The sequence below is a fragment of the Aspergillus ochraceoroseus genome (genome assembly GCF_002846915.1).
Source record: "Aspergillus ochraceoroseus IBT 24754 chromosome Unknown P175scaffold_10, whole genome shotgun sequence".
NCBI lineage: Eukaryota > Fungi > Ascomycota > Eurotiomycetes > Eurotiales > Aspergillaceae > Aspergillus > Aspergillus ochraceoroseus.
The window spans coordinates 125,367-151,063 of NW_024468485.1; the positions used below are offsets into that span (position 1 = coordinate 125,367).

The 25,697-nt window shown below is 48.3% G+C and overlaps 10 protein-coding genes across 10 annotated transcripts; 5 read left to right on the forward strand and 5 right to left on the reverse strand.

Moving 5' to 3' along the window:
* Positions 1–1,483: 1,483 nt before the first annotated feature.
* P175DRAFT_0504700 (DUF3632 domain-containing protein) lies at positions 1,484–2,655 on the forward strand. The gene has a single exon (XM_040897930.1). It carries the CDS (start codon positions 1,498–1,500, stop codon positions 2,557–2,559), a length of 1,062 nt encoding a protein of 353 aa, XP_040748796.1. The 5' UTR covers positions 1,484–1,497; the 3' UTR covers positions 2,560–2,655.
* On the reverse strand, positions 2,626–3,200 carry P175DRAFT_0560638 (uncharacterized protein; the record flags this gene model as incomplete). The annotated part of the gene is made up of 4 exons (XM_040900996.1): positions 3,028–3,200; positions 2,879–2,968; positions 2,795–2,828; positions 2,626–2,744 (listed from the first exon to the last, which is right to left on the reverse strand). The coding sequence occupies exons 1-4, from the start codon at positions 3,169–3,171 to the stop codon at positions 2,626–2,628; spliced, it is 387 nt and encodes a 128-aa protein (XP_040748797.1). The 5' UTR covers positions 3,172–3,200.
* Positions 3,201–5,680: 2,480 nt separating this feature from the next.
* P175DRAFT_0445847 (uncharacterized protein) lies at positions 5,681–6,215 on the forward strand (the record flags this gene model as incomplete). Its single annotated transcript, XM_040894309.1, has 2 exons — positions 5,681–5,967; positions 6,050–6,215. The coding sequence occupies 2 exons, from the start codon at positions 5,681–5,683 to the stop codon at positions 6,213–6,215; spliced, it is 453 nt and encodes a 150-aa protein (XP_040748798.1).
* Positions 6,216–6,737: 522 nt separating this feature from the next.
* Positions 6,738–8,203, forward strand: P175DRAFT_0466326 (uncharacterized protein; the record flags this gene model as incomplete). The annotated part of the gene is made up of 2 exons (XM_040894906.1): positions 6,738–7,728; positions 7,788–8,203. Coding segments are annotated over 2 exons (1,407 nt in total), but the record flags the coding sequence as incomplete, so codon positions are not given.
* Positions 8,204–8,621: 418 nt separating this feature from the next.
* On the reverse strand, positions 8,622–11,040 carry P175DRAFT_0466329 (phospholipid:diacylglycerol acyltransferase; the record flags this gene model as incomplete). Its single annotated transcript, XM_040894907.1, has 3 exons — positions 8,622–9,148; positions 9,218–10,625; positions 10,699–11,040. 3 exons carry the CDS (start codon positions 11,038–11,040, stop codon positions 9,006–9,008), a joined length of 1,893 nt encoding a protein of 630 aa, XP_040748800.1. The 3' UTR covers positions 8,622–9,005.
* A 399-nt stretch (positions 11,041–11,439) lies between these two features.
* P175DRAFT_0446015 (peptide alpha-N-acetyltransferase MAK3) lies at positions 11,440–12,180 on the forward strand (the record flags this gene model as incomplete). The annotated part of the gene is made up of 2 exons (XM_040894321.1): positions 11,440–11,814; positions 11,926–12,180. The coding sequence occupies 2 exons, from the start codon at positions 11,440–11,442 to the stop codon at positions 12,178–12,180; spliced, it is 630 nt and encodes a 209-aa protein (XP_040748801.1).
* Positions 12,181–12,349: 169 nt separating this feature from the next.
* Positions 12,350–17,365, reverse strand: P175DRAFT_0519072 (uncharacterized protein). The gene is made up of 5 exons (XM_040899085.1): positions 16,103–17,365; positions 15,663–16,043; positions 14,350–15,137; positions 13,658–14,325; positions 12,350–13,636 (listed from the first exon to the last, which is right to left on the reverse strand). The coding sequence occupies exons 1-5, from the start codon at positions 17,180–17,182 to the stop codon at positions 12,570–12,572; spliced, it is 3,984 nt and encodes a 1,327-aa protein (XP_040748802.1). The 5' UTR covers positions 17,183–17,365; the 3' UTR covers positions 12,350–12,569.
* A 178-nt stretch (positions 17,366–17,543) lies between these two features.
* P175DRAFT_0486860 (uncharacterized protein) lies at positions 17,544–18,829 on the forward strand. The gene is made up of 2 exons (XM_040895647.1): positions 17,544–17,804; positions 17,902–18,829. The coding sequence occupies exons 1-2, from the start codon at positions 17,628–17,630 to the stop codon at positions 18,628–18,630; spliced, it is 906 nt and encodes a 301-aa protein (XP_040748803.1). The 5' UTR covers positions 17,544–17,627; the 3' UTR covers positions 18,631–18,829.
* Positions 18,830–19,312: 483 nt separating this feature from the next.
* Positions 19,313–20,562, reverse strand: P175DRAFT_0496139 (SEC14 family lipid-binding protein; the record flags this gene model as incomplete). The annotated part of the gene is made up of 3 exons (XM_040896112.1): positions 19,313–19,936; positions 20,007–20,130; positions 20,321–20,562. 3 exons carry the CDS (start codon positions 20,560–20,562, stop codon positions 19,313–19,315), a joined length of 990 nt encoding a protein of 329 aa, XP_040748804.1.
* A 1,504-nt stretch (positions 20,563–22,066) lies between these two features.
* P175DRAFT_0445961 (Ras GTPase activating protein IRA2) lies at positions 22,067–24,602 on the reverse strand (the record flags this gene model as incomplete). Its single annotated transcript, XM_040894318.1, has 4 exons — positions 22,067–22,227; positions 22,283–24,125; positions 24,206–24,339; positions 24,398–24,602. The coding sequence occupies 4 exons, from the start codon at positions 24,600–24,602 to the stop codon at positions 22,067–22,069; spliced, it is 2,343 nt and encodes a 780-aa protein (XP_040748805.1).
* Positions 24,603–25,697: the final 1,095 nt, after the last annotated feature.

Genomic DNA, 25,697 nt, shown 5'->3' on the forward strand with positions numbered 1-25,697 from the left:
TCACTCTACCACTTAGAGCTCAATGCTAGGTACTTACCGACACTACCATAAATATACAGCGACTCGACTTACCTCAGAGGAAATAGACACGAAGTCAAACACATTGCGAGGTTTTCTGAAGCTAACAGGTAGACGTTACAATGGGTTATGTTTAACCCAACTGGACACCCGAATAGATATCTACTATCGAGGCGGACGGTATAAAAATGTAAATAGATTGAAATCAATTCAATGATATGCTAAAGTTCGCTTCAAAATATGGCACCTATACAAGTGGCATATCAGAAAGCCGGCTCGGCGAGCTGATGGTGGTAGGAACAGCACTATGGGACCCCCGAAGACTTAGGGTTAGAGTTTATAATCGACAAAGCAAGAAAGCACAAAATAAGAAAACATAAGAAAAACATATATCAACAAACCCATTTGCTTTAACTATTTCCATTCAGGACTCCTCACGGAGATTCGTGAGGTCGAGACCCATTTTGAAGAAGCAGTTGGACATATCTGTACTCCGTACACTATTCAGGAATCAACAAGATTGCTATAACCTGTGGATATGTGTACCATCGGACCACAGCGCACAGGACGGCACAGAAGACAAAAGAGGCGGTGTTGGAGAAGGACAGGATACCCTGAAGACGACAGGGTAGACCCCACCAGGAAAGGATCTAATTCTCTTCGCCAGAGAGCATGTTTATAGCGAGGCAAGATAGGAGACAGGCCCCTTGGCGATTCGTTGTTGCCGTTATAGGTATTGCCTGGAGCGGGCCCCAAATTTTGTTCCATAATGAGGAAAGACCGTGCTGCTTGTCTGTCTATACTCTGGGTTCGGCGCCGGAATACATAGCTTGGATATTATTGATCGGATGAATCGTATGATCAGCATATTGCCTTTTTCACCTTGTGGGATCTGGAATCGGAAACCATTGGAGAGAGCGCCTGCATCAGAGAATAATTGATGTTAAGCCCAAGCAGTTTCATCATTTCATTGAATTAAAGAATAAGTGTCTCAGTGAGTCAAAGAAGTACTACTACTTCGATCGTCGTTTGAGAGGGCCCTCTGTGGTTCTTTCTGGCCAATCATGCCTCCTGGACGAAGCGTTGTGTTAGGTACTTTTGAAGCTAGGATACCTACCCCAACCCGATGAGAGCGAAAACCAAGAGCTCTGATTTTTGGTATATTTCATGTGCCGTTGCTGATACGTTGATCACCAATGGGATCTTCAATAGGTGGGTAGAGTACGGAGTAGATATGCGTATTAGATATGGGTGTTGTAGGAGAGAAACGTCTGTTTTCACCGGTTGAATGAAATTCTATCGGAAAGCCATGTACCATAGATGCACTACCCTGTGCCACCATCATCCTGGGTGAGGGCTGCTGCCTAAAGTAGGGCCTTATGAGAGATACAGGCAGCCATGTGGATAAAAAGCCTGTAGTTTCCGTTCCCAACCTTGTGGATGCTTATCACCACCCCCGAACCCATTAATCTTCTCGAGATGCAAAATCACCGCGAATCACTACTGGGCTCCGTACCAAGCGCCACTGGGCCCGTCCGCCAGCTATATCACCATCCTGGGGATCGAGAGTCCGTGCGGGAAGGGGCCGCCCAGGGACAGTTTGATGAGCTCCGGTCACTGGCCTATAATCGAACCTGGTACATCACCGACAGATATTGCGGCATTGGAGATGGAGTGGATTCAATTGACGACAAATTACATGACTTGTGGCATATATACTTTGAGATGAGTAGACATATACCGCACGAAAGTTCTGACCAGGATCGATTGGTGCTGGGGATCCTCCGCATCCAGGGACGAGGGCCGCTGTCAAGACGGTCACCAGGGCTGTATGGCATTGATATTGCAAGGACAACAGACGGAACGCTATGGAATGACCTGCCCTTTTTGGTCACGGATATGACCGACTACTGCATCAACAACTTCGCGCAGATGGGGGGAACCCAGCGTCTCAACTTTGCATACTTCCTTGCAAAGCTGGCATCAACACGAATAAGCAAGGACAGGCTTTGCCAAATCGCCCTATTCATATTCCGCAATACATTTGAGGAAGGGCAATGCCTCAGCACCCCGGATGATCCCGACGATGAAAAGCCAACGCGGAGTATCACTGCACTTTCCATTGCAAGCTTGCTACCAGCCGCCTGTGCGTGGATCGAGGAGGCGGCGACTAATCTCATCCTGCTCTCTGAAGTTTCATGGAATGATTGCCCTAGCACTATTGGTTGGGGTGGCCCGCTTTTCATTCAGTCAGAGCTAGGGCAACGATCACCGACTGGATTCACACCTTGGAGATGGATGTACTGGCTCAAGCGATTGCATGAAATCCAGGAGGACGCAGCCCAGGCTGGCGAGAAACGCATTGAAGATGATGCCGCAAAAGCTATTAGGATCATGGTATACCTTGTGGAGGAACGGGGCTCTGAAATTCTGAGAGCATATGAAGCCGGGGGGGCTGGATTGCATCAGGATAAACATCTATTATGCCTAAAGACTGTGTTGGAGAGCCCCAGCCTGCGGCAACATAGAAATAGGGATTAAATCAAGTATCTACTTTCTTGGTTCTAATTCTCCTAGTTTCAACCACTCGCAATTGGATGCTCGCTCCTAGATGAGCAGTTTTTGGATAAATCGCAGATAATTGATTGAAGCAAATACTGAATGTATAACTCCAACCCATTTTCCCCATACCTCGCTCGCAATCAGCGTGGAGATAGGCAAATACCCTATTATTAGGGACATTCTAATTATTTACACTTAACCTCTCTAGTCATACTATCCCATTCGCAGTCTTGCTCGTCGCGGGTACACTGAAGAGATTAGCAGGGTACAGCGGATCAGCTGACTGGAGATCAGTTACCCTTCTATTAGCAAACTCAGGGCATTTGACCAACGCAAACAGGCCACTTTGCGTTTCATATCTACATTCATTCTTGTCTTTGGTACATTTCTGCGGGGTGAATCCAAAGAGTGAGCAGAAATTCCCCAGCGGGTCTGGGGTTTACTTACCCCAGGATAGCTAAGGAGACTGTTATCACCGTCTCTTGCACCTAGCTCAAATGATCCGGGAGAATCGGCCTGAATAGGGCTGGCTATGGCTCCAAGTGCAGCAAAGAGGAAAAGCCCAACCGATGCGAGTAAATTGATCTGCATGTTGAGTAACTTAGGTTGCTGATCTTGTGAAAAATACACGAAGGTTGGAGTGGCAGGAAAGATAGATGGAAGTGTCTAGGAAGAGTTGTTGGGATTAATATTGAGAAGAGTGTAGCGTTTGGAGGACATCTTATAGAGAACGCATTGTAGGTAATCCAAATTCCAACACATCCATATTGAGGGCAAGTTCATGGGTTAGATGAATCACCCAATGGCAATATTGCCTCGACATATGCGACAGTAGTCTGCATAGATAGCATATACTTGTGTATGGTGTGTGCCTTTCCTTGCATGGACCTCTGGTGCTGTTACATGGTAGAACACTCTGGTAAAGATTGTAGATAGATTATTAGATTGGATCTATCTAAGCTAGAGTCGCGTACAGGGAGCAGACCCAATTATCTTATAAAATATCAGCCCAGTCAGGTAAAATTTAATATAGTAAAACATGTCCACCCCCTTCCAGCTACGCCTCGCAGGTAGGATAATGCAAAAGAGTTCAAAGTAGGACTAGAGCCAACGAACAAGTTCTACCTGCTCTTTGTTGATTGGGGCAATTTGAGCGGCACGGCAGTAATCAGCACTGGTGGGCCTAAATAAAAGAGAAAACAATAGAATCTACCTTTTACTAGCTAGTAAGCATCCATTATAGATGGGCATTGGTCCAATAATCAATAAGGGCAATAATTAAAACCACCTACTACCATGAGCTTGTGCCAGGTTAATCTCAACAACAATTTAATAAAGAGCATTGGCATATAAAACTTATGATAAGCGCGGGCTCTATCTGATACGTTACCTTGTCCTGACTCCTCCTTGATGTGAATGTCCACTATTTGTAACTATTCCTGGATCTTCCTTGCGTATTTGTTCAAAGTTCTTTGTCCTTGGTAAAAATGAGGATATCGTTAATGTACTATATACTCTGTGCCAGGCTGTGTAAACCTTGTGTTCACTCCATTAACTTTATTTGGAAATGATCTCTGATCCTCCCCTTATTGTGAATGGACAACTGTTGGACACTTGACGCCGGATCACCAGTCAGCTGCATCCGCTCGTCTCTGTTGAAACTAGACAAATTAAAACTAGCGGAGTACCAACAAGTCAGTACTGTTACCGCCAATGCCGAACCTATGAGACCCTACCTCGTGGAGAACTTGCAGGGGGTGATATTAGGAAAGGAACATATGGAATCATTACCCTGTCGAACATACTCCGTACTGGCAATACGAACTACTAGCCCCATACCTGAATCTGGGAGATCCCGGATTCTCTCCGCTAAAGAGCAGAAGGCCAAAGACGGATGGTTCGACAAAAACCTCGAAAGGGGATACGAATCAGTACAACCCAGCCAAGCACTTAATCGCCAACCTGTTCTTTGTTCTAGACGAAAAGCAAGCTTCGGGCATGCCCCAACTGATATCCACTTCCACTTCTCATAGCGTTATTGGGAAAAGCAACGGGGTCACACTGGTACACGATCATCAACATCGAGAACGCCTTCTTCCACGTCTTGTTATAAGATGGCAGCAAACACAAAACCACATTCAAAATGCAGAAATGGGGTTTACAAATTCCCATAAAGTGGGCCAGTAGGTGTGTTTGTATATCCTTATATTAAATGCCAAGATGAGTGTTTGGAGTGTAGAGTGCTTGTTGTATTGTGTGTATTGCTAACTATCATGCTAGAATAGGGGCTATTGTAGTAGTAAAAGATAGCCTGGTTGCTTGTTTTGCACAATTGTTTCTCCGGTCCGGCAGACACGTGACTCGTAGACCCTAATTCAGCAATTCCTTACCTTGGAGGACTCCTGCTAACTATCATAATGTTCAAGGCTACAGAAACACACGGCGACGGATATGCCCGACAAAAACCCCTCTCACAGAGGATTTCTCTCTCATTCAATTAAATTTTCCACCGGGGTCTGATACCAATCCAGGTATTGATATGCAAAAGTGTCACTTATTCCAAAATCATGGGCATGTATTCCTGGGACATCCCCGACGCGGCAACTCCATGCTACCATCAGTCCTCAGTTGAGATAACTCGGGCTAAGGGGCATTAACCACATCAGTCTGCTTCTGCGTCATTTCTACGCCAACATTCGAGCTGTTGTAGCGATATCAGCAGCTAGAGAAACCCCATCACCAACATGAACACCCTAGGCAGCTATCTAATTGGAACTTCTCCGTCTCATAGTTCTGTGTACGCTGGGTATTGGCGCTAACGTGGCAGTCTGCCAGGGTGATGTCGCACTTCGCTGGTCTTCCAACTATATAGAACTTAATTCTTGGCGATATGTTTGGAAAGAGGTCTTCGGGATCAGTCGGGTACACAATCAGCGTCAGACGTAACTCGATTCTTCGAAGCAAGAATGACATAAAAGGGGCGATACTCGCTGCCTTGAGAAAACTTCTCTGCCATCAACACACTCAGGAACTCTCTGATTACAAGCCAAGTCACAAACTTTCTTTCTGTCCAAGAAGCCTCTTATCCAATCCCATTACAATGAAACTTACCAACACTGCCATCTATGCCATCACCGCCATGGCCACTATTGTGACAGCAGTCCCTAGCCTGGTTGTTGGGGGTGAGAATTTCTTCCTCTTCAATGGCGAGGAATCTGTCATGGTTGAAACAGACTCCTTCGCTGCAAATACTACCAATATCCTGCAAGTTTTAGCAGAAGGTGACGTCGACTGCAAGGGCTCTGCCTTTTGTGAAAGACTTGGCTCTAGCTGTGATGATGCCTACCGCAAAGTTATTCCCAGCAACACCTACACTACCAACTATGAGTATGTCTACGCTGAAATGACAACGGATTGGGTTTACCCTTGAGCTAACTTAATAAAGTGCTGCCAATACTGGAACTTGCAGTGGAACCTGTGGTCTGTTTGTCAGCGGATCACACTGTACTGTCATAGGGCAGGATCTGATGGATGCCTACAACGACATTCGCAATAGGGGCCATTGCTCTCATTGCGGGCGAAAGCATATTGCAGACGGCTGTATGATTAAGATTGACCGGGTGACGGGTTGCTAAATGGAGCCCCAACTTGCCGTATAGACAGGAGGTGTGTATGGATGTATTTAGGGCTGCAGCCACCAAATGGACTGTATCGTTATTTGTCGGTTTCCAGACTCTAATTGGTTTATTCCTTCGAAGGATTAAGTGGCACAGCTAGCTGCTTAAGCGTGTAACTTAGCTACCGAATTAACCCCACAGAGAAGTTAAACATGTCAATCAGTGTTGGTGCCCTAATTTCTTTTAAACTGTAAACCAATTAAACCTGTTCGAAAATATTTCTCTGTAATAATTGCTGTAGGGAACGCAGCTCTGAATGAATACTACCCTTTTCTTTCGGGCGAACGGCCCTTAGTTCCACCCATCTGGATCTGGTGGGGAGAGCAACGAGGTTCTTGCGATGACTTGCCTTGTGTCCTCTCTCTTGACCCCTTTTCTACCTACTATGGGGTTTGGTTTCCTCTCCCCCCCGGCCCCCCTGTTTTTTTTTTTTTCTCTCTTTACCTCTCCAAGGTATCCTATCGAGCTGTCATTCTCGTCATGATCCGACCACGGAGCAACTGGTACTTCCTTCGATGGGTGTTATTCGCAGGCGCCGGGGGGGCTTGCGGGGTTTTCATCTACTTGATGTGGTTTGGGATGAACTCGGACCATGATAATGTTCCCGCGCTTCTCACACAACTCATCCCAGCAGGCCACTGCACCTGCCAGTCATCCACTACATTTCAATGCGCTGACTGCCTGTCCTGTCTTGTCTTACCGTCGCCGTCGCCGCCGCCACCACAACCATCTGCACTTGAACCGGAACGCCCCTCAACTTGGAGTTTCCTGTACGAGCGAGATGACCAGGATCGAGGTCTTAGTCAGAGTCAGTGTCAGGCATCATTTCCCGGTCTCTTCCAGGACGTCCGGCGAGGAGTCGAATATTGGAAGTCGAGAGAGGGCGGCATATCGATTGACGATATGAATGCCACCCCATTTGAAGACGGTATGGCCCGCGCGATCATTTCCAATGGGGAACTATACGTCGTGGCCACGAAAGCAAAAGGGGAGGACCACCGGCGCAAGATCCTTGCTACTCTGGGATCTATCTACCGAGTTCTATCCGCGTCATCGACTCGGAGGTGGTCTCTCCCCACGATTGAGTTTATCTTCTCTATCGAAGATCGTGTGGATGACATTGACGCCTTTGGTCATCCGGTCTGGGTATTATCAAGGAAAGTATCGGAAGAGTCGGTCTTCCTGATGCCCGATTTCGGGTACTGGGCCTGGGCAAAGAGTAACATCGGCCCATACGGACAGGTAGTAGAGCGGATCACAAATGCTGAATCCAGGGTGAAATTCACGGATAAAGAACCGAAGCTGGTTTGGCGGGGGAAGTTGAGTTTTGCACCAAAGCTGCGTCGGGCACTCTTAGACGTTGCACGGGGTAAACCTTGGAGTGATGTGAAGGAGTTAGATTGGACTAAGAAGGCCAATTTCTTAACAATGGAAGATCATTGCCAATACATGTTTATTGGGCATGTTGAAGGTACTCTTTCTCTTTCTCCTCTTTCTTATGTTCCGAAGGCTAATAAGACATATATCCAGGTCGCGCGTACTCCGCATCCCTGAAGTACCGTCAAGCCTGCCGGTCTGTAGTCGTTGCACACAAGCTGCAGTATATACAACATCATCACTATCTCCTGGTATCCTCCGGTCCCAACCAGAACTATGTGGAAGTTGAGAGAGACTTCTCTGATCTCCCAAAGCAAATAGACGATCTCTTAAAGAACGTCGAGAAGGCAGAGCGCATAGCAGAGAACAGTGTCAAAACGTTCCGAGAACGATACCTAACCCAAGCGGCGGAGGCATGTTATTGGCGAGCTCTGTGGGATGGATGGGCTGAAGTCTCGTCGAATGTCACACGCAACGTGAAACGACCAGCAGTTGAAAGGGGGCTACGATATGAATCATTTGTGTTGCTTGAGAGCCATGATATGTTAAAGTTTTCGTTTGGGTCGGAGTCCAAGAGGTAAATACTAGAATAAACTATATTTATACATCTCCAGCCAGTAATAGTACATATGGGGTGAAGCCAAAATAAAGTTATTTTCCGTTCTGACATCCGTGCATCCGCACCCCAGATAAGATAAGATAAGCTAGGAAAATTGGCGTCAGTGGCTTAGTCATATTTTGTATGCAAAATAACTAACTAGTTACACAATCTCTATATGAGGAAACTTGGGTTTAAAATACTATTAATACCTGAAAGTGCTTTCGGGAGACGAGATATATTTGAAATACAGGATTTACTATCCCATTGAATACCTATCAGGTTGCAGTGGCTTGCTGCATGGACACGGGCTTGTAGCATAGTATTTATTTATCTTATTTCATACTCGAAACATCAAGCAAGAAAAGCATTGATAAATTCTCAATTAAGGCCTATAAGATATACAATAAAGTTACAAAATGACTACAGGTGAATAAATCACTCTGCTCAAGCAGCGCCATCCAAGTATCTACCTCCTAAGACTTCTGCCTGGAATACCTTGTCTGCGCAGGTAAAATAAAATTAAAACAAGAAAAAGAATGAAATATAAATGCCAAAAAGACAGACAAAACAGGTTTAATAGGTCTAATTTTATCTGAAACTCCCCTTCCTAATAAGCAGAACAACCGGAACGTAAACAGGCGAGTAAATCATCAAATGAAGCATGAAACACCCATCAGGGTGTGTGTTTATTTATACATTACCTCTAGGTATTATTTATACCAAGAGGAGAGGAAAAAAAGACGGGAAAGAAAGAAAGAAAGAAAACTGTGTCACTCTTCGTGAATCTTGACTTTATCTGCGTACTCCCGGATCCGCGAGACAAAGGTCTCCTCGATTTCGTCGCCCCGGCCGCCGGCGACGCGGAGAATCATTTCGTTAAGTGAGGCTCGACCTAGGATATCGACATGATCGCCTGGTTATGGTTGTTCATTAGTAAATACAGCAATGCCTGAATGACAGCAGAAAGGGAGAGTTGGGGTACCTGTATTAGGACCACCTCGGGGAGAAAACCTGTCAGGCTCGTGAGGCATTTCAAAGACCTTGATTTTCACACCGGCGGGATTGTATCGTTTGATGTGCCAGCCCTTGGCGCACATGTATCCCGTACTAATAAGGTTGACGGTGCCGTCTCCCTCGCCCATGAGGACGCCGTGGTCGGCGCCGTCATTAATGGTTACGGTTGTGTCGATACTGACATTTAGGTTTACGAGTGGGTCAGGCTCTTCGTGGTAGAAGTAGCTGCGTTCGGTGGGTTTGCCGACGCCATAGAAGCAGTAGATTTTCATGTCTGGGGCGAGAGGCAGTCGTGCTTCTAGGGGGTTCAGCCAGGTGCGAGGGTCCTTCTCATTTGCTTCAACTTCGGCTGCGGTGGGTGCAACACCGTGGGAGTAGCTGCTGAGGACTTGATCACGATACCAGTCTTCACTTTGGTTGAGTAAGTATTCTAGGCTCTGGGAGACGGTCAAGTTGCGGCGTGTCCAGGAGGAGTTGGTCTCGCGGAAGTTCAAGAGGTTGCCAAAGGTCATTGATTGTCCAGGCTGGTCATCAGGAGCCCAGGTCGAGTTACCCCAGACGGCCTCTCCGCCCTTGGGGAGCATACTGGAAATACCTGGCATAGCTCGGAATATCTCTGCGCGTTCTTCCTTAGACAGGAACTTCTCCAACCCGTACACAGCAAAGGCATTTAGTTGTGCTGTATCCCGCATTTCACCCGAGAGCACGGCTGTAAGACCCTTAACGGCGCCTAGCATGCACCCACTGATGTTAATCCACGACGCAATATGACGATTGACCCAGTCAGAGCCTCCCTTGCCGTACTCCGGGTTCTCAACCCACTTGAAGAAGAAAAGCACAACCTGCGAGCCCATACTGTGGGAGGTTAGGGTTACCTTCTCCCCGCTCACCAGCACAGCGGTTTCAATGTAGGACTTAAGTCGGCTGAAATAATGGTCGCGAGTTTCCAAATTTAAATAGGAAAGTCGCCAATCGTACGCGGCCGTGAACGCATTGGTCGGGTCATACCCAATACTCGCGAGATTCTCAAGAATCTTGTTCCAAATCCAGTACCCTGTTATAAAGAAATCCGTAGCATCGAACCCTTGCGCCGCACGCAGCTTGATGCCCGGCGGATCCAACCCAGTCGTTTTATCTAACATAATGTGATTTTTCCACTCCGCTTTGTCGAGAACCAGGGCGCGCATCATACTCCAACTACCCCAGAGCCGGCGCCGGAAGTAAAGCCGCGATACCGTCCCTGTTCCCCAGCTCTCCAGGCCCGTTGAAATCACCCCGGGGATCATAACCACCGGATGCTTCGCTTCAATTCCCTGTGCCTGGAGCTGCAGACCAATGGAGAACGGATCGTAGCTGGCAGCATCGCGTTCATGTTGCTACTCCAGTTAACCACTGTCCATTCAAACCCACGGTTAATTAACCAAACGGCCCTCTCTATTCTGCACATACCGACAACTCCCGCACATCCCTCATTATACTCTGCGGAATTACATCCATTAGGGTATCCAGATTCAGATCCATCAGCGACTCCAGACTAATAACATCCTGGTGGTTGGCGAAAAAGACCGCGCACAAAATCCCGAACACGCCGCCCAGCAAGAAAATAAGTCCATTGCGACGTTTACTCTTCGGTTTCGTGACAAAGGCAAATTTTGATTCGCGCTTTTCTATGATGATATCTGGCGAGGAAGAGTTATTCGGGGGTGGTAAGTCTGCGGAGTCTTTTTGTGGTGGCTGCCGCTGGTGGCCATCGTCATTGTTGTCATCCTTGGCCGGACGACGGCGGATCATATGGACGAGGGAGGGGCGGAGGGAGGGAAAGATCGCGAAGGGAACGAGAGAAGGGCACGGACGGAGGGGTTAATTAGGAAATACCCGGGTGTTCCAGAGCAGCTAAAAAAAAATCAAGCACAAAAAAAAACAGAAAAAGAAAAAGAGAAGAAGAAGAAGAAGAAGAAGCTTTGGTTGATGGGCCGATAATAAAGTTCCTTGTTATCAAAATCACATGGAAGACGCACTGAAATTCCGTGCGCTCCGTCTCTGCCAATGATCGAATCCAACTCTTCTGCATCTCCACAATTGCTTCACCAACATCATCAACCTCTGCTTCTTTCCCTCTCTTTGATTTCTCTCTACTTAACTCTCCTTTAACCCTCTTAATTACCTCATGAGTCCACAGTACTGCTTGTCATGAGCCAAAATGTTGTTCCCCCCGCAACCACCCCCCTCCGCTACGTCCGCTACGACCCAGTCCATGAAGACGAATATGTCGCCGCAATGAGACAGTTGATCTCCAAGGACCTCTCTGAGCCCTACAGTATCTACGTCTACCGTTACTTCCTCTACCAATGGGGGGATCTCTGCTTCATGGCGATGGATGACAGCCCCGACGGAAAGGAGGACATGGTCGGAGTCGTGGTTTCCAAGCTGGAGACGCACCGTGGCGGTCCATTACGCGGGTACATTGCTATGCTTGCTGTGCGGGAGGAATACAGGGGTCGAGGGATTGCGACCAAGTTAGTCAGGATGGCGATTGATGCGATGATAGAGAGGGATGCAGATGAGGTGCGTTGGGGGGGGGGGGTTTCTTCCTTACTCTTTCTTCCCCAATAAAGTGCAACTCAGTCCATTGGAGAAGAAACAAATACTAACTGGCTACTTGTTTTTCGTGTACAGATTGCCCTCGAAACCGAAATTACCAATACAGCAGCGATAAAGTTATACGAGCGGCTGGGCTTTCTCCGCAGCAAGCGATTGCATCGGTACTACTTGAACGGCAGCTCGGCCTACAGGCTTGTGCTATATCTAAAGGAAGGCGCAGGATCTATCAGGACAACATTCGATCCCTACGCTCCTCCGCCAGATCAGTCGGCCGGTATTCCCGCTCCCGCGCCTCCTCCACTGCCGTTGCTGCATGAAAATGGGAGCTAGGTGCTTGGTTGATTCTTTCAACTGAATCGGTATAATTAATGACATGACTTGCCCATGATTACGACCCATGCGTTGCGCGGTTTCAGAAGGAAGGAATCTCACCTTTCTTATCGAGGTCACAAGCTTTATGTTTATGTTGATGTTTCGTTGTTTTTTCTAATAGATTAGCATTCTATCTTGGTGATGTCTCTCTCTATATACAGAGGCAGGAGTCATCCCTGAGGGGCGCAATATACATTTGATTGTAAGGTACACGGCGAGGTTTATACAGTCCAGATAAAAAAGCGAGAAAGGGTATGAGACAAGAGAGGGAGTAGTAATACAGGATAAGCATAGCGTATGCACAAGCAGATGAACTCAAATATTTGAGTAAGAGAACAGCGGCTCGTTTATATAGACAACACCACGGGAACACGAATAGCATTCTGCATAAGCCATTTCGTATGGCGCGGGACCCCTTCCCATTCCCGGTCCATCTCCGCAGCAGCCTCGAGCATGATCATTAATGGGTATTTAGGAGAATACCACGAGCCAACCTCGATATCACGCTGGATCAACATGCGAGCCGCACGGCGCTGTTTCTCACGTTCTTCCCCCTCCAATTTCGATCCCGCGACGAGATACGAGACCGGATGCTGGTGAAACTCCCGGGGGAAATTCTCCGTGATCAAGGTCTGAAGTGGGTAATCGCGAAAACGGAGGTCGAAGCCCACAATGACTTTGCCTGCGCTGGTGCGCCAGAGGGTCTCCTGCTCTGGGAGGTCCTTTCGTCCAATGTTCTGGGTTAGGGAGAACAGCACCGCATCCTTCATCTGGAAGGTGACCGTTCCGTTGATACAGGCGTAGGTCCAGAGGACACGACAGATGTTGTAATGTTTGGCTTTGAAAGCGATTAGGAAGAGTCGTTCACATGCTTGCTTGCTGAGTTTGAACTTCGCGTCTGGCGAAAGTAGGAAAAGATAGTTGAGGATTGAGTAGAAATCCCGGCGGAATAGGAGTGCGATCTGGCTGATTGTCGGGGAGATTGGAACGTCCATGTTACACTCCTTGCAAATCTCCACCATGCGATCCAAGGCAGCAAGGTTCTTCTGATGGACAATGGCATTGAACATCTGATGAACCAGAGACGGGGAGAACCAGTTCAACCAGGCGGTCTTGATTGTCTTATTGAAGAACTCGTCCACGGTTCCCCCGCTTGCTAGATGTCTAGTAAGAGTATCGTGAATTGTCAATTGAAGCGCAGAGCGCAAGGCACGTGGCTCCTGCAGAAGCCCCTTCCGCTCCATTGACTTGATAAATCGTGCTTTGGAACCCGGTGAAATAAGAGAGTTAAGATAGGCGAGCCAGGTCATAGAGTTCGGGCGGATACCCATGCGTGTCATGGCTGGTAGAGCACTCAGGAAGAAGGGGAGGCTCTGCCTCTCCGCAGCAGATTTCAGGAGGATGTTAAAAGTATCTACGGTCACGACAGCCTGACCGATTAGAAACAATTCCTTAGCTAGAGTTATGAGCTCGTGCTCAAGAAGAAACTCCAGGGCTGAATTCAGCGCGGCCGTAGAAATCAGAAACTGGTTCTTTTCATTCTTGAACAGCGCCATCAAAACCGCCGCCACCTGCTCGCTGTGGGGAAGTGGCTGGTTACCCTTCCCCCTGATAGCGTGCTTGGACGGTAGAGATATCGTGAGTTCTTCCACATGCTCTGCGAACTCCCTAACCGTTGACACCCGCTCAGAACGATCGAGAATCAAATCTAGTAAGACACCCTGCGGACCCGAACGAGTATCCCAGACACCCCTGATACGCGGCTCATCCGGTTTCCTCCTTGACAGTCGAGCAGAGGGAAACACGGGAATCACCGGCTTTCGAATATCAACCAAGGGATCTCCCCGCTCCTGGAGATCTTGGACGTGCTTGATGCGATTGACCACCTCACTAACGGCCGCCGCAGACCCCGAGAGAACAGCCTTTCGATCAATTCCCTTGCTCTCGGATGGGGGCAGCACATGCACTCGACACCCATGACGCAGCGGAACGTACCAAATGTTCTCTCCCATCGACGCATCCGACACGCCAGCCAACAGGGCCAGCGTGTGTTCGGGAATCAAGATCGTCTTCCGCTTTTCCCCCTGCGCATCTCCCCGAGAACTGTCCTTCTTATCAGGATCCGACAATCTCTCGAGCAGAGTTCTGATCTTCGCGTCCCACTGCTTGGTTCTCGGGTGCGGCTGTAAACCCTCCAGGCCTTCCACGTAGTACGCGCGATTCCGCAGCTTCCGTTGGTCTCTCGTCGACAATTTCGGAACAATAGCCGCCGCTGGCCTCTCCGTTTTCGTTTGCCTGTCCCGCGAATTTTTCTGCGTCCGCTCTAGCTCAAAATCACGAAACATGTCGCTAAGACGTCGTCGGCTACGCGACATCATGTGGAGCACCTTCAGTTCGCCCCCGCTCTCGGGCCCAGCAAAGGGATTAAAGCCCCCATGATCATCGCGCATATTAGCCGTCAGTTCATCCTGTGCTTGCCCAACCGCTGATGCAGACTTGGACTCGATATCCTTCTCTCCATGGTACTCAGGCTTCTCTTCCTGCTGCCTTCTTTGCAACAGGGAATCACCAATACCCTCCGTCCCGACCCTGGTCCCAGTTCCACTTACAATTCCAGTCTCCGACTTCGACTCCGTAGCCAACGACCCCCCCGAGATCCACCTTCTCGAGGATGCCCCAAATGACTGCTTTCGATGCGGCACTGGCCTCCGAGTATCACGCCTAAGAGTCCTCCCCGAGGAATTCACGTGTACGGACGAGGAGGAGGAGGAGATTGGACGCCGTTGCTGCTGTTGGTGTCTCCGCCGGAACCAGTGAGGGTAAAGAAACAACAACAGTGGTTCATCTGCTACCGTGCGGGTCGCGGCATGGTCGAATGTTGTTGTAGGTGCAGACAAGCCGCATCTTTTCAGACACTGGCGGCCACGCGGGAACATGGAGGAGGGAGACGAGGGTGGAGAGTGTACGACATGCAGGGGGGGGGGGGGGGGGGGTTTGGGTGGTTGGTTGTGTCGTATCGTATTGTATTATATAAATGGTGCCGCAGGTCGGGATTTGTTATAGTAAAGGTGAGTATGTAGTGCTATGTTGGTCAACTAATCGGTTGGGTTGGATTGCTTCGTGGAACTTTTTTTGATTCAGCGGAGGTGAGGAAGCTGAGGCGGTGGAAATTGGTGTCGAGAACTAGTACATAGGCGGTCAGGTCGGGAGCTTGACCAAGAACACTACTTAACTCAACGCTAACTTAGTTACTTTTATTCTGATTTATAAATTCTAAAGCAAGTAGGATAAATGCATTGCGGGCTTTATGCTATTTACAGGGACAAGTGTTTAAGTGGTAGGGTATATGATGATAGTAGTGGCGAGGAAATCCAAACCCTGCGGATGTTCGGGGAAAGCTCGCCAGTGCACCATCAGGTCATGGATCAATAAATGTGAACCTCATGGCCAATCTCCGCTTCTTTGGGGATACCCTTGATTGCTCCTCCATTGTTCATCGGTTTAAATGAAAATTTGCCCGAGTATCGTGATAAAAGACTGGTTCTCTTCGTTCTCGGGGTTAGATCTAGCAAATCTGTCGTGGAGTCCTGCTCCTGAGTCGGTGCAGGCTCGTGGAAGACTTCGGGATTGGTGAGATGATGTCGGCCTGCCTCGACTGCTTTCAAGAGATATTCCTGTTTGCGTCGAATGTCTTCAGCTTCTCGTCCCGTTGTGCTTGTCTGGGCTGTTTCCTGGGAGAGCTCGTGAACGGTATCCTTGAAGTAAGTGAGGAGCTGCCATCGAGACGCTTGATAGACGAATCGCGACATGACTTCAGGAATCTAAAGCACATCAGTATTTGCAGGTCGTTTTGACGCTGAGGCATATGAGGTAGCCATACCTTTCCATCCAGATAATAAAGCTCATCGCCACCCTCCTCAACAAACTTCCTCACAACATCAAGCTTCTCTCGATCCACAATCGCAGCCTTCAACGCCAACATCAGCGTAGGAATATTCCTAATTTCCTCCAAATTACCCTCCTCGTCTGCCCTCGTAGCAGCCCGACTTAAATTAAGCGAAGTCACTCTAGAAGCCCACTCCGCGCTTGAAGCCCGTTTACTCTTCCCCCTCGAGTGAATCGTGAAATAATCCTCATTAAGCATATGCGCCATCTCCAACCCCGTCTGCCCTCGATCAGTACCCCGATCGGACGCGCGCTTAACTCTCAGCCGTACCCACCGCCGTCGCCGCACAAACGAGTGACAGAACGGATGAGTCCCATGCCACGTCGGCGAGCCGAATGAGAAGGCATACTGCCAGCCCTGCTCATCAACATCGCCAGACATATCCACGTACCAGGCCCTCCAAACCCACTCCCAGCTTGGATCCGGTAGCTGAGCATTCGTGATATCGACGATACTATTTCGCCCGTCGGCGGTAATCCACGGACTAGGATCGAGATTCAGCAACGAGCTGTGCGAGTAAAGCGGGATCCCGAAGAAAAACCAGCCACGTTGGTTCTCATAGAGAATGTCCAGCTCATTACCCGGTTTCAGGCCACATATTTTCGGATGGTTCTTGGACTGGTGCGCTGTTCCGCCGTCTTGGGTCCCAGGCGATTCCTCCTGAGGAGCATGTTCTTCGACAGTGTTTGCGTTGGCAATGGTATTACTATGGGCGGTCACATTAGTATAGGTGTTTGTATTGGTCTCCGTAAGTGATAACTGTCTCTCATCCGATGGTGAAGGCCGATCACTCGCGCTATCATCGTTGGCGACTCCCAGGCGACCAGGCTGCCATTTTGCGAACTTGCGTTTCGCCAGCTCCCCACGAAGAGACGGTCGACTCCACAGTCTAGAGCCATTCCTGAACAAGCTCGCACCGCTGGTCGCGGTTGTTGTCCGGGAGAAGACCGCGTCGTCTGTTGGTCGCTCAGTAGGAACTGTATTATCAACTAGTTGGATGCTGGGAGTCTCCATCACGGATCGCCAAGTAGTATATTTAAATGCGGATGTCTTAATCTAAGACACATCACCAACAACTTCCAGTCTAAAAGAAAAAAAAGCAAAAAAATGATTGCAGTTCAGACATTTTTTTTTTATAACTGCCTCGACTTAACAGATGGAAAATTAATTAGCGATAGGTAGGAAGCAAAAGAAAATAGCACCACCTCCTAGCAAGACGAAGAATGAAACATCGAAAACAGGAACTCCTGATTGATGACATCGTTGTGGGGCAGATCCGCACTTTGAGTGGCTGCCTGAGGCAGTAACATGGTGCCTCCATTTCTCTCTGATTCCTTAGGCAACAAGGCACGGTCCGTTCCCCTCGACGCGTCCAACAACACACTGACACCTCTACCAACACTACCCAAGGAGGCAAATAAAAAAAGGAGAGGGGGGAATAAAAAAAAAGGGAAAGAAAATGGAATCATCCCACTACCGCAAAATCGAACTCCAATCCCCCGCGGATTTCTCCTACCTACACACCAACGCAGTCACGCTCTCGCGCCAAAAGCTCGACCTGCATCTCCCCCCCTCCACGAACCCCAATGACGGTCCTGATCCAATGCGAGAGCGAGTCCGCGAGTTAGTAGACGAGGTATGTATGCGCTCTGCTCCCATCCAACCCCCGCGACCTAGATCCCAGTCCCTAATCCCGGGCCCCCAGCGAAACAGCTAACAAGAATTTTCGCAAGTTCATAACCCGCACCTTCGCATCCGCCTCCTCCTCCGTGAGCATCAACGGTCTAGATTCATCGTCGCCCGAGTTCCCCTTCCCAGCATCCTTCACCGAGCCTGCCGAAACCGTCGAGTACGAGGCGTACGACACGGATCTGGCGGCGCGCGTGACGTCGCTGTATGCGCAGTTGGAATCGTTGACAACCACAGTTGCGCAGTTGAGACGGGATGCACCGGGGAAGGCGGCAAAATTGTACGCGGAGGAATTGAAGAAGAGTATTGAGAAGGAAGATGAAGATGAAGATGAAGATGAAGAAGAGGAGGAGGAGGAGGAGGAGGAGGAGGATCTTAATCGTAAAGACAGTGAGCAAGGAGAACATAAAGGAAAGGATGTGGATATGCTAGACGCAGACGCGGACGCAGACGCAGACGCTCAATCCAAACCTTCTTCCTCAGAACCCGACTCGAAACGGCACCGAAAACATCTACGAAAACAGAGGAACGCGGCGAAATGGAATCTGGATATCCCTCTAGGCACGGAGAAAGAAGCTGAGCGGTGGCGGAACGGAGAAGTTGCAGAGGTCTACGAGGATGCGTTACGGACGTTACTTCGGCTCCAGGGTGAGGGTGTGTCTAATAATGGTGCGGTCTGCAAATCTGACGGGATGGATGGTAATGCGCTTGCATCGACAGTGGGTAAGGCGGAGCGTGCTAGGCGGGCAGTGGAATTCGTAGAGACAGCATGACGTGCTTTCTCTATAGCTGTGGCGTTTGCGTTGCTTTCAATTTCTCGGGTTCGTGAACGATTCCTCTGTTTTGGTACTGGGCTGGCGTTTGGTCCCGAGATGATACCAAGTCTGATTGACGAATTTATTTCCCTGTTGCATACGTTGATTAACTATATAGTATATGCTTACGAAAGAATATCTACGACTTTGAAGGAAGAACACCATCGTAAATAGCAGAGTATATGTATCTTAACCAGTACGATTTCAAAGCGATTCGTATTTTCTGTGCAGTAAAGCTCACCCGCTCCGATCTATTAGGTACCTCACGCCGCTCATGTAAAGTTTTAACAACGAATTTCAAAAAAGACTGTCAAAGGAAAAAACCACGATCCGACAAAGGGGTAGAAACATAGTGTCTAGCAAATATGCTCCGTCCACGGGCAGATTTCGGTTAGGGCTAAGTTGAGAGATGGCAAGGGGGCAGTCGATAAGAATGATATGGTAGGGGGAATGTAGCCGATTCCAAGGAACATCGCTATGGGAATTAAAGGAAAGAGGGGCAGATGGGCAAAATAGAGCCGGAAGCTTTTACCATATTGATCCAAAATTTCAGGAAAGAGAGTAAAAAGAAGGAGATGATAAGATGCAAAGGAAAGGTGTATAAAACCAGGTAAATCAGAATTTAGACAAGGTCTTGACTCTATGCAGTGGGCTGAGATGCCTCTTGTGTGTCAATCTTCTCGGGACCCGAGGCCTCGTTCTTTATCACATCCTTTTCGTGCTCAGGGATCTTCCAGTTGGGGGGCTTGGCCCACTCTGACTCCTGCCATGGGCCCATGTCGCTGAGCTCGCAACCTCCCGCGCACTCACAGGTACCTCCAAATTCCTTGGGAAGGTTTTCAGCAGGAACCTGCTTGAGGAGCTCGGACTGGTAATTGGAGCCAAGAATGTGGATCTTCTCGACAGTCACGGGGTCGAGGAAGCTCTTGACCATGCTAAACGCACCACTGAATCCCCAAGGAGCGTTAATCAGGTACAACTTGCCCAGTCGCTCGGGATAGTAGTTCTGGGAGATGGCAGAAGCCTGGCTAACATAGGTGTAAACGGAAGACACCTTGGTGATTCCAACACCCTTGAGGTCCATGATAGTACAGCAGGTCTCCAGGAGCTTACCAGCCTTTCGAGAGCAAGCAGGCAGACGGGGGTCCGCGAGTTTCTCGTACTCGGTCACAAGGTTCTTCAGCATGCGATCACTGGTAGTGATCTTGTACATGGCGTTCAGGTCAATTCCACCCAGCTTCTCAATGTAAACAGGTCTACCGTCCTATTACGCCCATAGTTATCAGCACATCAACTTGTATAGACAAAGCAATTCGTCGAAGCCTCCCACGCACCTTGTCTGTTTTGTGATAGTACTGGGGATAGTACTTAAAAACCTGGGGCTTCTCATCATACTTGAAAGAAGCAGCAAGGTAGTCTGTGCCGAACTCTTTCCTCCACTTCTCGGATTCGACAAACCTGCGGGCAAAAACGCAGGGTCAGTAACAGTCCAGATAGCCGATAGGTGACAAATAAGACTCGAGTGACTAGAAATTTTGGGCAGCGGGTGTGTCCACCACGGATAACATTTTTTCAAAAAAAAAAAAAAAAAAAAAAAAAGAAGAAAGCAGGAAAGAAAGTAAGGGGGTAAGGTAAGTCCATAACATACATGGTCTTGGATGCAGCAACATCGAACTTGCGGGCTCTCAAAAAGCGCAGCAGAGTCAGAGTATCCAGCCTCTCGGTGTAACCCAGCTGCTCAAGTTCACTGCGGAGCTGCACTACCTTCGCATCCTGCTCCGGGGTTGTATGGCCAGGGTGACCTGGGTGAGCCTGCGGGGCGGTGGTAGGGAAGTCATAGTTGTCGTACTTAGACGCGGGGGTGGATTGGTTACCGACAGCAGCAGCCATTGTGATAGTTAGATAGACGTGTGGTTGGATAGAAGGCACTCTGCTAGGGAAGTTGATAGTAGTTCATCCGTTGGCTGGATGGCTTAGTTGGGGGAGAGAAGGAGGTAGTGGAGAGGAACAATTAAATAGGAGGAGGTGGATCAACGGAATATTTATAGCCGCCAAAGGATAAATGATTTCCTTTAGAACGGAACTGTGTGATGAGAACGCAAAGGAGATGAAAGTTGAAAAGGTAGTGAAAGGGGAGAAAGAGAGATCGAGGGAAAAAAATAACAAGAGGAGGCAAAAGAGCGAGACGAACAGACGGTCAGATCGAGACAGCTGGACGGAAACAGCAACAGAAGCGGACTAGTCAACTCCAGGAGGGGTCAAAAATCAAGTAAGGCGGTCAGTCGCTATCAAATATCGATTCCATCCACTCCAGCAGGATTCCTACAGAGTATCACAAAAAACCCTGTACAAATCCTAGGCCAAAAATGAAGAAGAAGAAGAAGAAGAAGAAGAAGAAGGAAATATCCAATAAACCCCCGGTTTACTCCAACCCAACCCCCCCTCTTTACAGATGACGTTGATGAAACAACACACTGTGGCTTCTTCCCCTCTTTATCTGGCTACCATCGCTGCAGGTTCTGGAGGTAGAAATCCTTGGTATTGTAAGTGGTATCTTGTTTCATAGTGATTATCACAGGGGAATGGCTCTGGAATCATATCATGCTCAATAAAATGATGGCTGTTGGAGACTCGATACGGAGCCTCCTCATTATAGCCAAGGCATCCAAAAAAAAGGAAAAGAAGAAAAGAAGAAAAGAAGAAAAAGAAGAAAAAAACCGCTAATTGCAATACATATATAGGTACATACAAACAGGACGGACATTACACGCAATCAAAAGCAACCTAGCCACATTAAAAAGGGGAAAGAGAGGAGGTGGAACAGAAGACAAGAACCAACGAGATCATTAAAAAAAAAAATCAGTTACCAGAAAACACAGGCAAATCGTTCAGCGGGGTATAACCGAATCAAGAAAAAACAAACAAGAGGATAATCATCTTCACTTCAAATCCAGGTGGTAAACGACTTGCTCCCGAACCAGCGAGAACAAAGCCCTCCGCCGCCTCGGAATCGAAAAGACTGCCGCGCCAACAAAATTACCACCCCGAAAGACTCCGAGGGTTGAGAGAAATAGGGAAAATCATACTAGATCTTGTAGTATACTCAATCCGCTCACTGTAAGTATAATAGAGTGGGTCGGGTGAAAGCACATAAAGGGATATATAAAGGCTAGCCAGAGCAGTTGCGCACAAGGGGACGAACATGAACAGCCCCGCTTGGCAACCACATCGATGGCGATGATGGATCATATTAGACTTCCCATAACAAAGAGGGAAAGCCTTGTGGCTGGGGAACCAGGTAATCTTCGTCTTCAAGATGAATGCGAGCTTATCAGCTCTATTTCGTATACGTCGTAACAAGGGGCGGTAGCAACCCCTGCGGAAAGGGTGCCATTTACCATCCCTTCTTTCGTGCGAATCGTTTATTCAAGAGCGTCAGAACCTTGGACACGTTGAATTGGACGTACTCCAGATCGAGATCTTCAAGGTTGTCCTTTTGCATCTCAAGTAAATCGTCCAGCTTGAGATCCAACTCCAAAAGGCCTCGAGCTCGACCTGTACACCATTAGGTCAGAAAGGTAATTCAAGATATGCTAATGGAATGCCATACCTTTGTAATGCAAGCTGATAACAAAGGTACCAGGCAATGGGCTCTTAAACATAAAGTAAATATTTGCTCGTCGATTCTCTGGAACATTACTCTTGCGAATCACACCCTCCTTCTCAAGCTGCTGGTGGGTGAACTTGTAGGGTCCGAGCTCTTGGTGTTTTTGTTGCTTCCTCTGCTTACCTTCGGCCTGGCTGCGCACATTATGGAGGTAAGATTTGTAGGTCTCTAATTGACCCACCAGATAGGCATTGTGGTCGCGGATAGTTGCGTAAACGGATTCCAGCTGCTTAGTCTCTTCAAGAACCTTTTCTTTCAAAGATCCCAGGTGTACCAGCTCTTGTTCAACCTCATCACGGAGCAGACTAAATTCGTCTGAGCGATCAATGACTCCCATCTCCTGTAATTGGCTGAGAAGCTCCATCGTTCGAATACCTTTACGCACCATGACCCCATCGTTCTTCAGGGTGGCTGCGGCTTCAGCGATACGATCAAGGCGTAGAGGGCGACGAGCGACGACCGAGTTGGGAGGCAGAGTCCGAAGAATCTGAACAAAGGTCGACTTGGCTTCCATGAAGAAGACCTCCTCCTGTGTGATATCTAGGGCCGAAGTCAGGTCATCCAATGCGGCCTCCCACTTGCTGAACAACGGAACCGTAATGGTCCTGTTTTCTTTCCGTGGAACCTGGGGAGGGGCGGGGCCGAGCTCCTGCAAAATTTCCTGGAGATGGGAGTGCTGATCCTGGGCGAGGACGATATTGTGCTTCTCCAGCAAGGCATGAGTGGCGTACATCTCATTAAGAGTAATTTGGAGATCTAAGTCTCGCTTGGAGAGGGCCACGTAGTTATCCATCTCCAAACTCTCGTAGAAGTCTTGCACTTCGCACAAATCAAGCATGAACTTGTTTACCCGCTCTTTGTTTTGTTGGATAAAGGGCTGGAGTTTGGCCATATACGGTTCCTTTGCATAGGAAGGCTTGTTTGCAAGGTTCTGAAGCATTTTAGCAACCAGAGTCAGGGTGCGACGGGGTTTCTCAGTTGGCGTTGACTCGATAAGCATATATGATCGAGGAGTGACGATCGCAGGGTTAATGAAGCGCAGGAAGAAGAACCCTCCGATGAGAGTACAGATCGTCTGGTCGTGGGCGTCAGGGTATTTACGACGCGACAGGCTTCGGATCTGCTTGCAGATCCATCGGATACCGTAAGGGGCATCGTTGACAGAATTAATTATTGTCGTCAGGAATCCATTAGCAATCTCCGATAACGTGTTTAAGCGCGGTGCGATGATGGCCTGCACCTGTTCGTTTTCCGCGGCTACTTCCGCAGTGACGGAGCGAGGGAGGTAGTCTGGCAGCGAGCCGGTTTCTTCCTCTATCTGCGTCACCATGGTTTCGTAGACTTTCAAAGGGTTGATTTCCAAGTCGACGTCGCGCAGCTCGATCAGAGAGTTAATCTGATCTGCCAAAACCTGTTTCAGGTAACTCTGGCCGGGACCACGGCGAGTGTAGGTAGTCATCATACGTGAAACAGGAGTGTTTTGGCGTAGGAGGGAAGAGTATTCAGGAGTGTTGTCGAATTGGTAGGTAAGAACGGATTGAAACATGGTGAGAAGTAGATGTTCCTCGCGGCTCTCGTACTGGTTTCCGTAAATGGTGAACATGACGGTCTGCAGCAATGAGTCGATTTCAGACATAGAAACCAGTCGACAGAGATGAGCGATGTGGCGGGGCTCTGATTGCAACAAAAAGAGAAGGTTGCCATATTTTTGGGTCTTATCATCGTTGGGGAAGAATCCTTCTTGCGGGTCGACAGCGTCATCGAGACGATTCGCAACCTCATTTTGCTAAAAAAAAAAATACAAGGTCTCGTGAGTCTCGGGAGGATGAATTTATTAAATGGGTAATTGGAGGGATAGGGTCTTACCTCTTCCAGCGCCATACGGTTCTGAATCAGCAAGGCTATTCGTGAGTCCAGATAGCGTACATCTTTCTCCAGCACGAAATTCTTCTTCGACTGAGAGGAAATCTTCGCTTTTAATTCTCGCAGGAACTTTTGAGCTATTTTGCAGATTGTTAGCAAAAACGAGCGCTACATTCTTTACCAGGCCAAACTAACCCTTGGCCAGATCATCTGAGATTTCTAGGTCTCTGTCCTTTGCGGACATGGACAGGTAAAACGCGGTAACGGATAACCGCTTCGATTGACGAAGCGACCGAGTATCGTGGGAAGACATTGTATTCTGACGCGTAACCGGTTGGAAAGAAGAGGATGAGGAGGTAGAGGCTCTTGAGGCAGGCTGTAGCATGGTCGCAACCGACATTATGAGAGTAGGGTGGGATACTGAAATGGAAGTGTGCGAGGGGCACACAAAGCGAGAGTCAGGGTAGAATATAAAGTGACGGGCAGCCAGCCACCACTAGGTTTGAAAAACCCTCCAATGTGTCGAATTCTCAATTTTTTCACGGAGATGAGGGTTGGCGCAGTTTAATTAGCGATCATTTGGGAGAGTCGTAGGCGCAGGTCGATGTGATCGGTAGATGTACCCCCTTATCGACGCGTTGAAAACCCGTGGTTGGGAGCGGAGGGCGAAAGCGCAAAAAAAAAAAAAAAAAAAAAAAAAAAAAAGGGAGGGCTGTGAGCACTGTCAGGTTGATGGGGAATTATCAAGTGAACAGAGTATAAACTGCAAGTCCTCGGGGTTAATTTGAGAGGAAAAATGAAAGAGGACGATGGTGCACAGAAAGAATAAAAAAAGAAGAAGAATAATATGAAGTGAGGGATCAACAGGAGAGGGCGATGAGAATACTCTCCCGCAGGGTATCAAGGAAGATTGCGACCAGGAAGAACGAGGAACCAAAATTGCAATATTTCCGAGTCGCAGGAAGAAGGCAAGAAGAAAGAGAAAATATATAAAGGGGAAACGGAGGGATGATAGAGACAAAATTCAGAAAAAAGAGCGGACAGAATAGTTGGAATGAGAATGGAGGAGAGAGTGAGAGTTGAGCGTGGTAGAAGGAAGGGAGCGCGCAAGGCAGCTAAAATGGGGGACAATTAATGGAAGATGAGACGGGTGCAGGCGAGACAAAAGTACAATAGTACCTAGTCTCTAGTAATAGGAACAGTAATAGTAAAACTGTGTGCAACGGCAGATTCAAGAGAATTATTATGGTGAGAAGAAAAAAGCCGGTAAATAATAGAGTACCTCTATATACTTACCTAGGTAATTCCCCGGGACCAGGGGAAAAAAAGAGAGAAAAAAGAAAAAGGGGAGAGAAAATCAAATTAAAGCTGTAAGTATGATTCTTTTTATGTTAGCCCTGCTCCGGTAGGGGTGGAGATGTTTTGCATGCGAGACTTGCAGCAGAACAGGAACAACTTTCAGGGACACTGCAGGTATAATTATATACATCGGACC

Bases quoted from the DNA above. Each gene is read 5' to 3' on its own strand.
- P175DRAFT_0519072 (XM_040899085.1), bottom strand. From the start codon at position 17,182: ATGGAGACTCCCAGCATCCAACTAGTTGATAATACAGTTCCTACTGAG. The intron at 15,138-15,662 runs GTTCACATTTAT...CGTGGCCGCCAG, and splicing joins AAGCGGAGATTGGCCATGAG to TGTCTGAAAAGATGCGGCTT. The intron at 14,326-14,349 runs GTCGGATCCTGA...TAAGAAGGACAG, and splicing joins AGAACTCTGCTCGAGAGATT to TTCTCGGGGAGATGCGCAGG.
- P175DRAFT_0504700 (XM_040897930.1), top strand. From the start codon at position 1,498: ATGCAAAATCACCGCGAATCACTACTGGGCTCCGTACCAAGCGCCACT.
- P175DRAFT_0486860 (XM_040895647.1), top strand. From the start codon at position 17,628: ATGGAATCATCCCACTACCGCAAAATCGAACTCCAATCCCCCGCGGAT. The intron at 17,805-17,901 runs GTATGTATGCGC...AATTTTCGCAAG, and splicing joins TCCGCGAGTTAGTAGACGAG to TTCATAACCCGCACCTTCGC.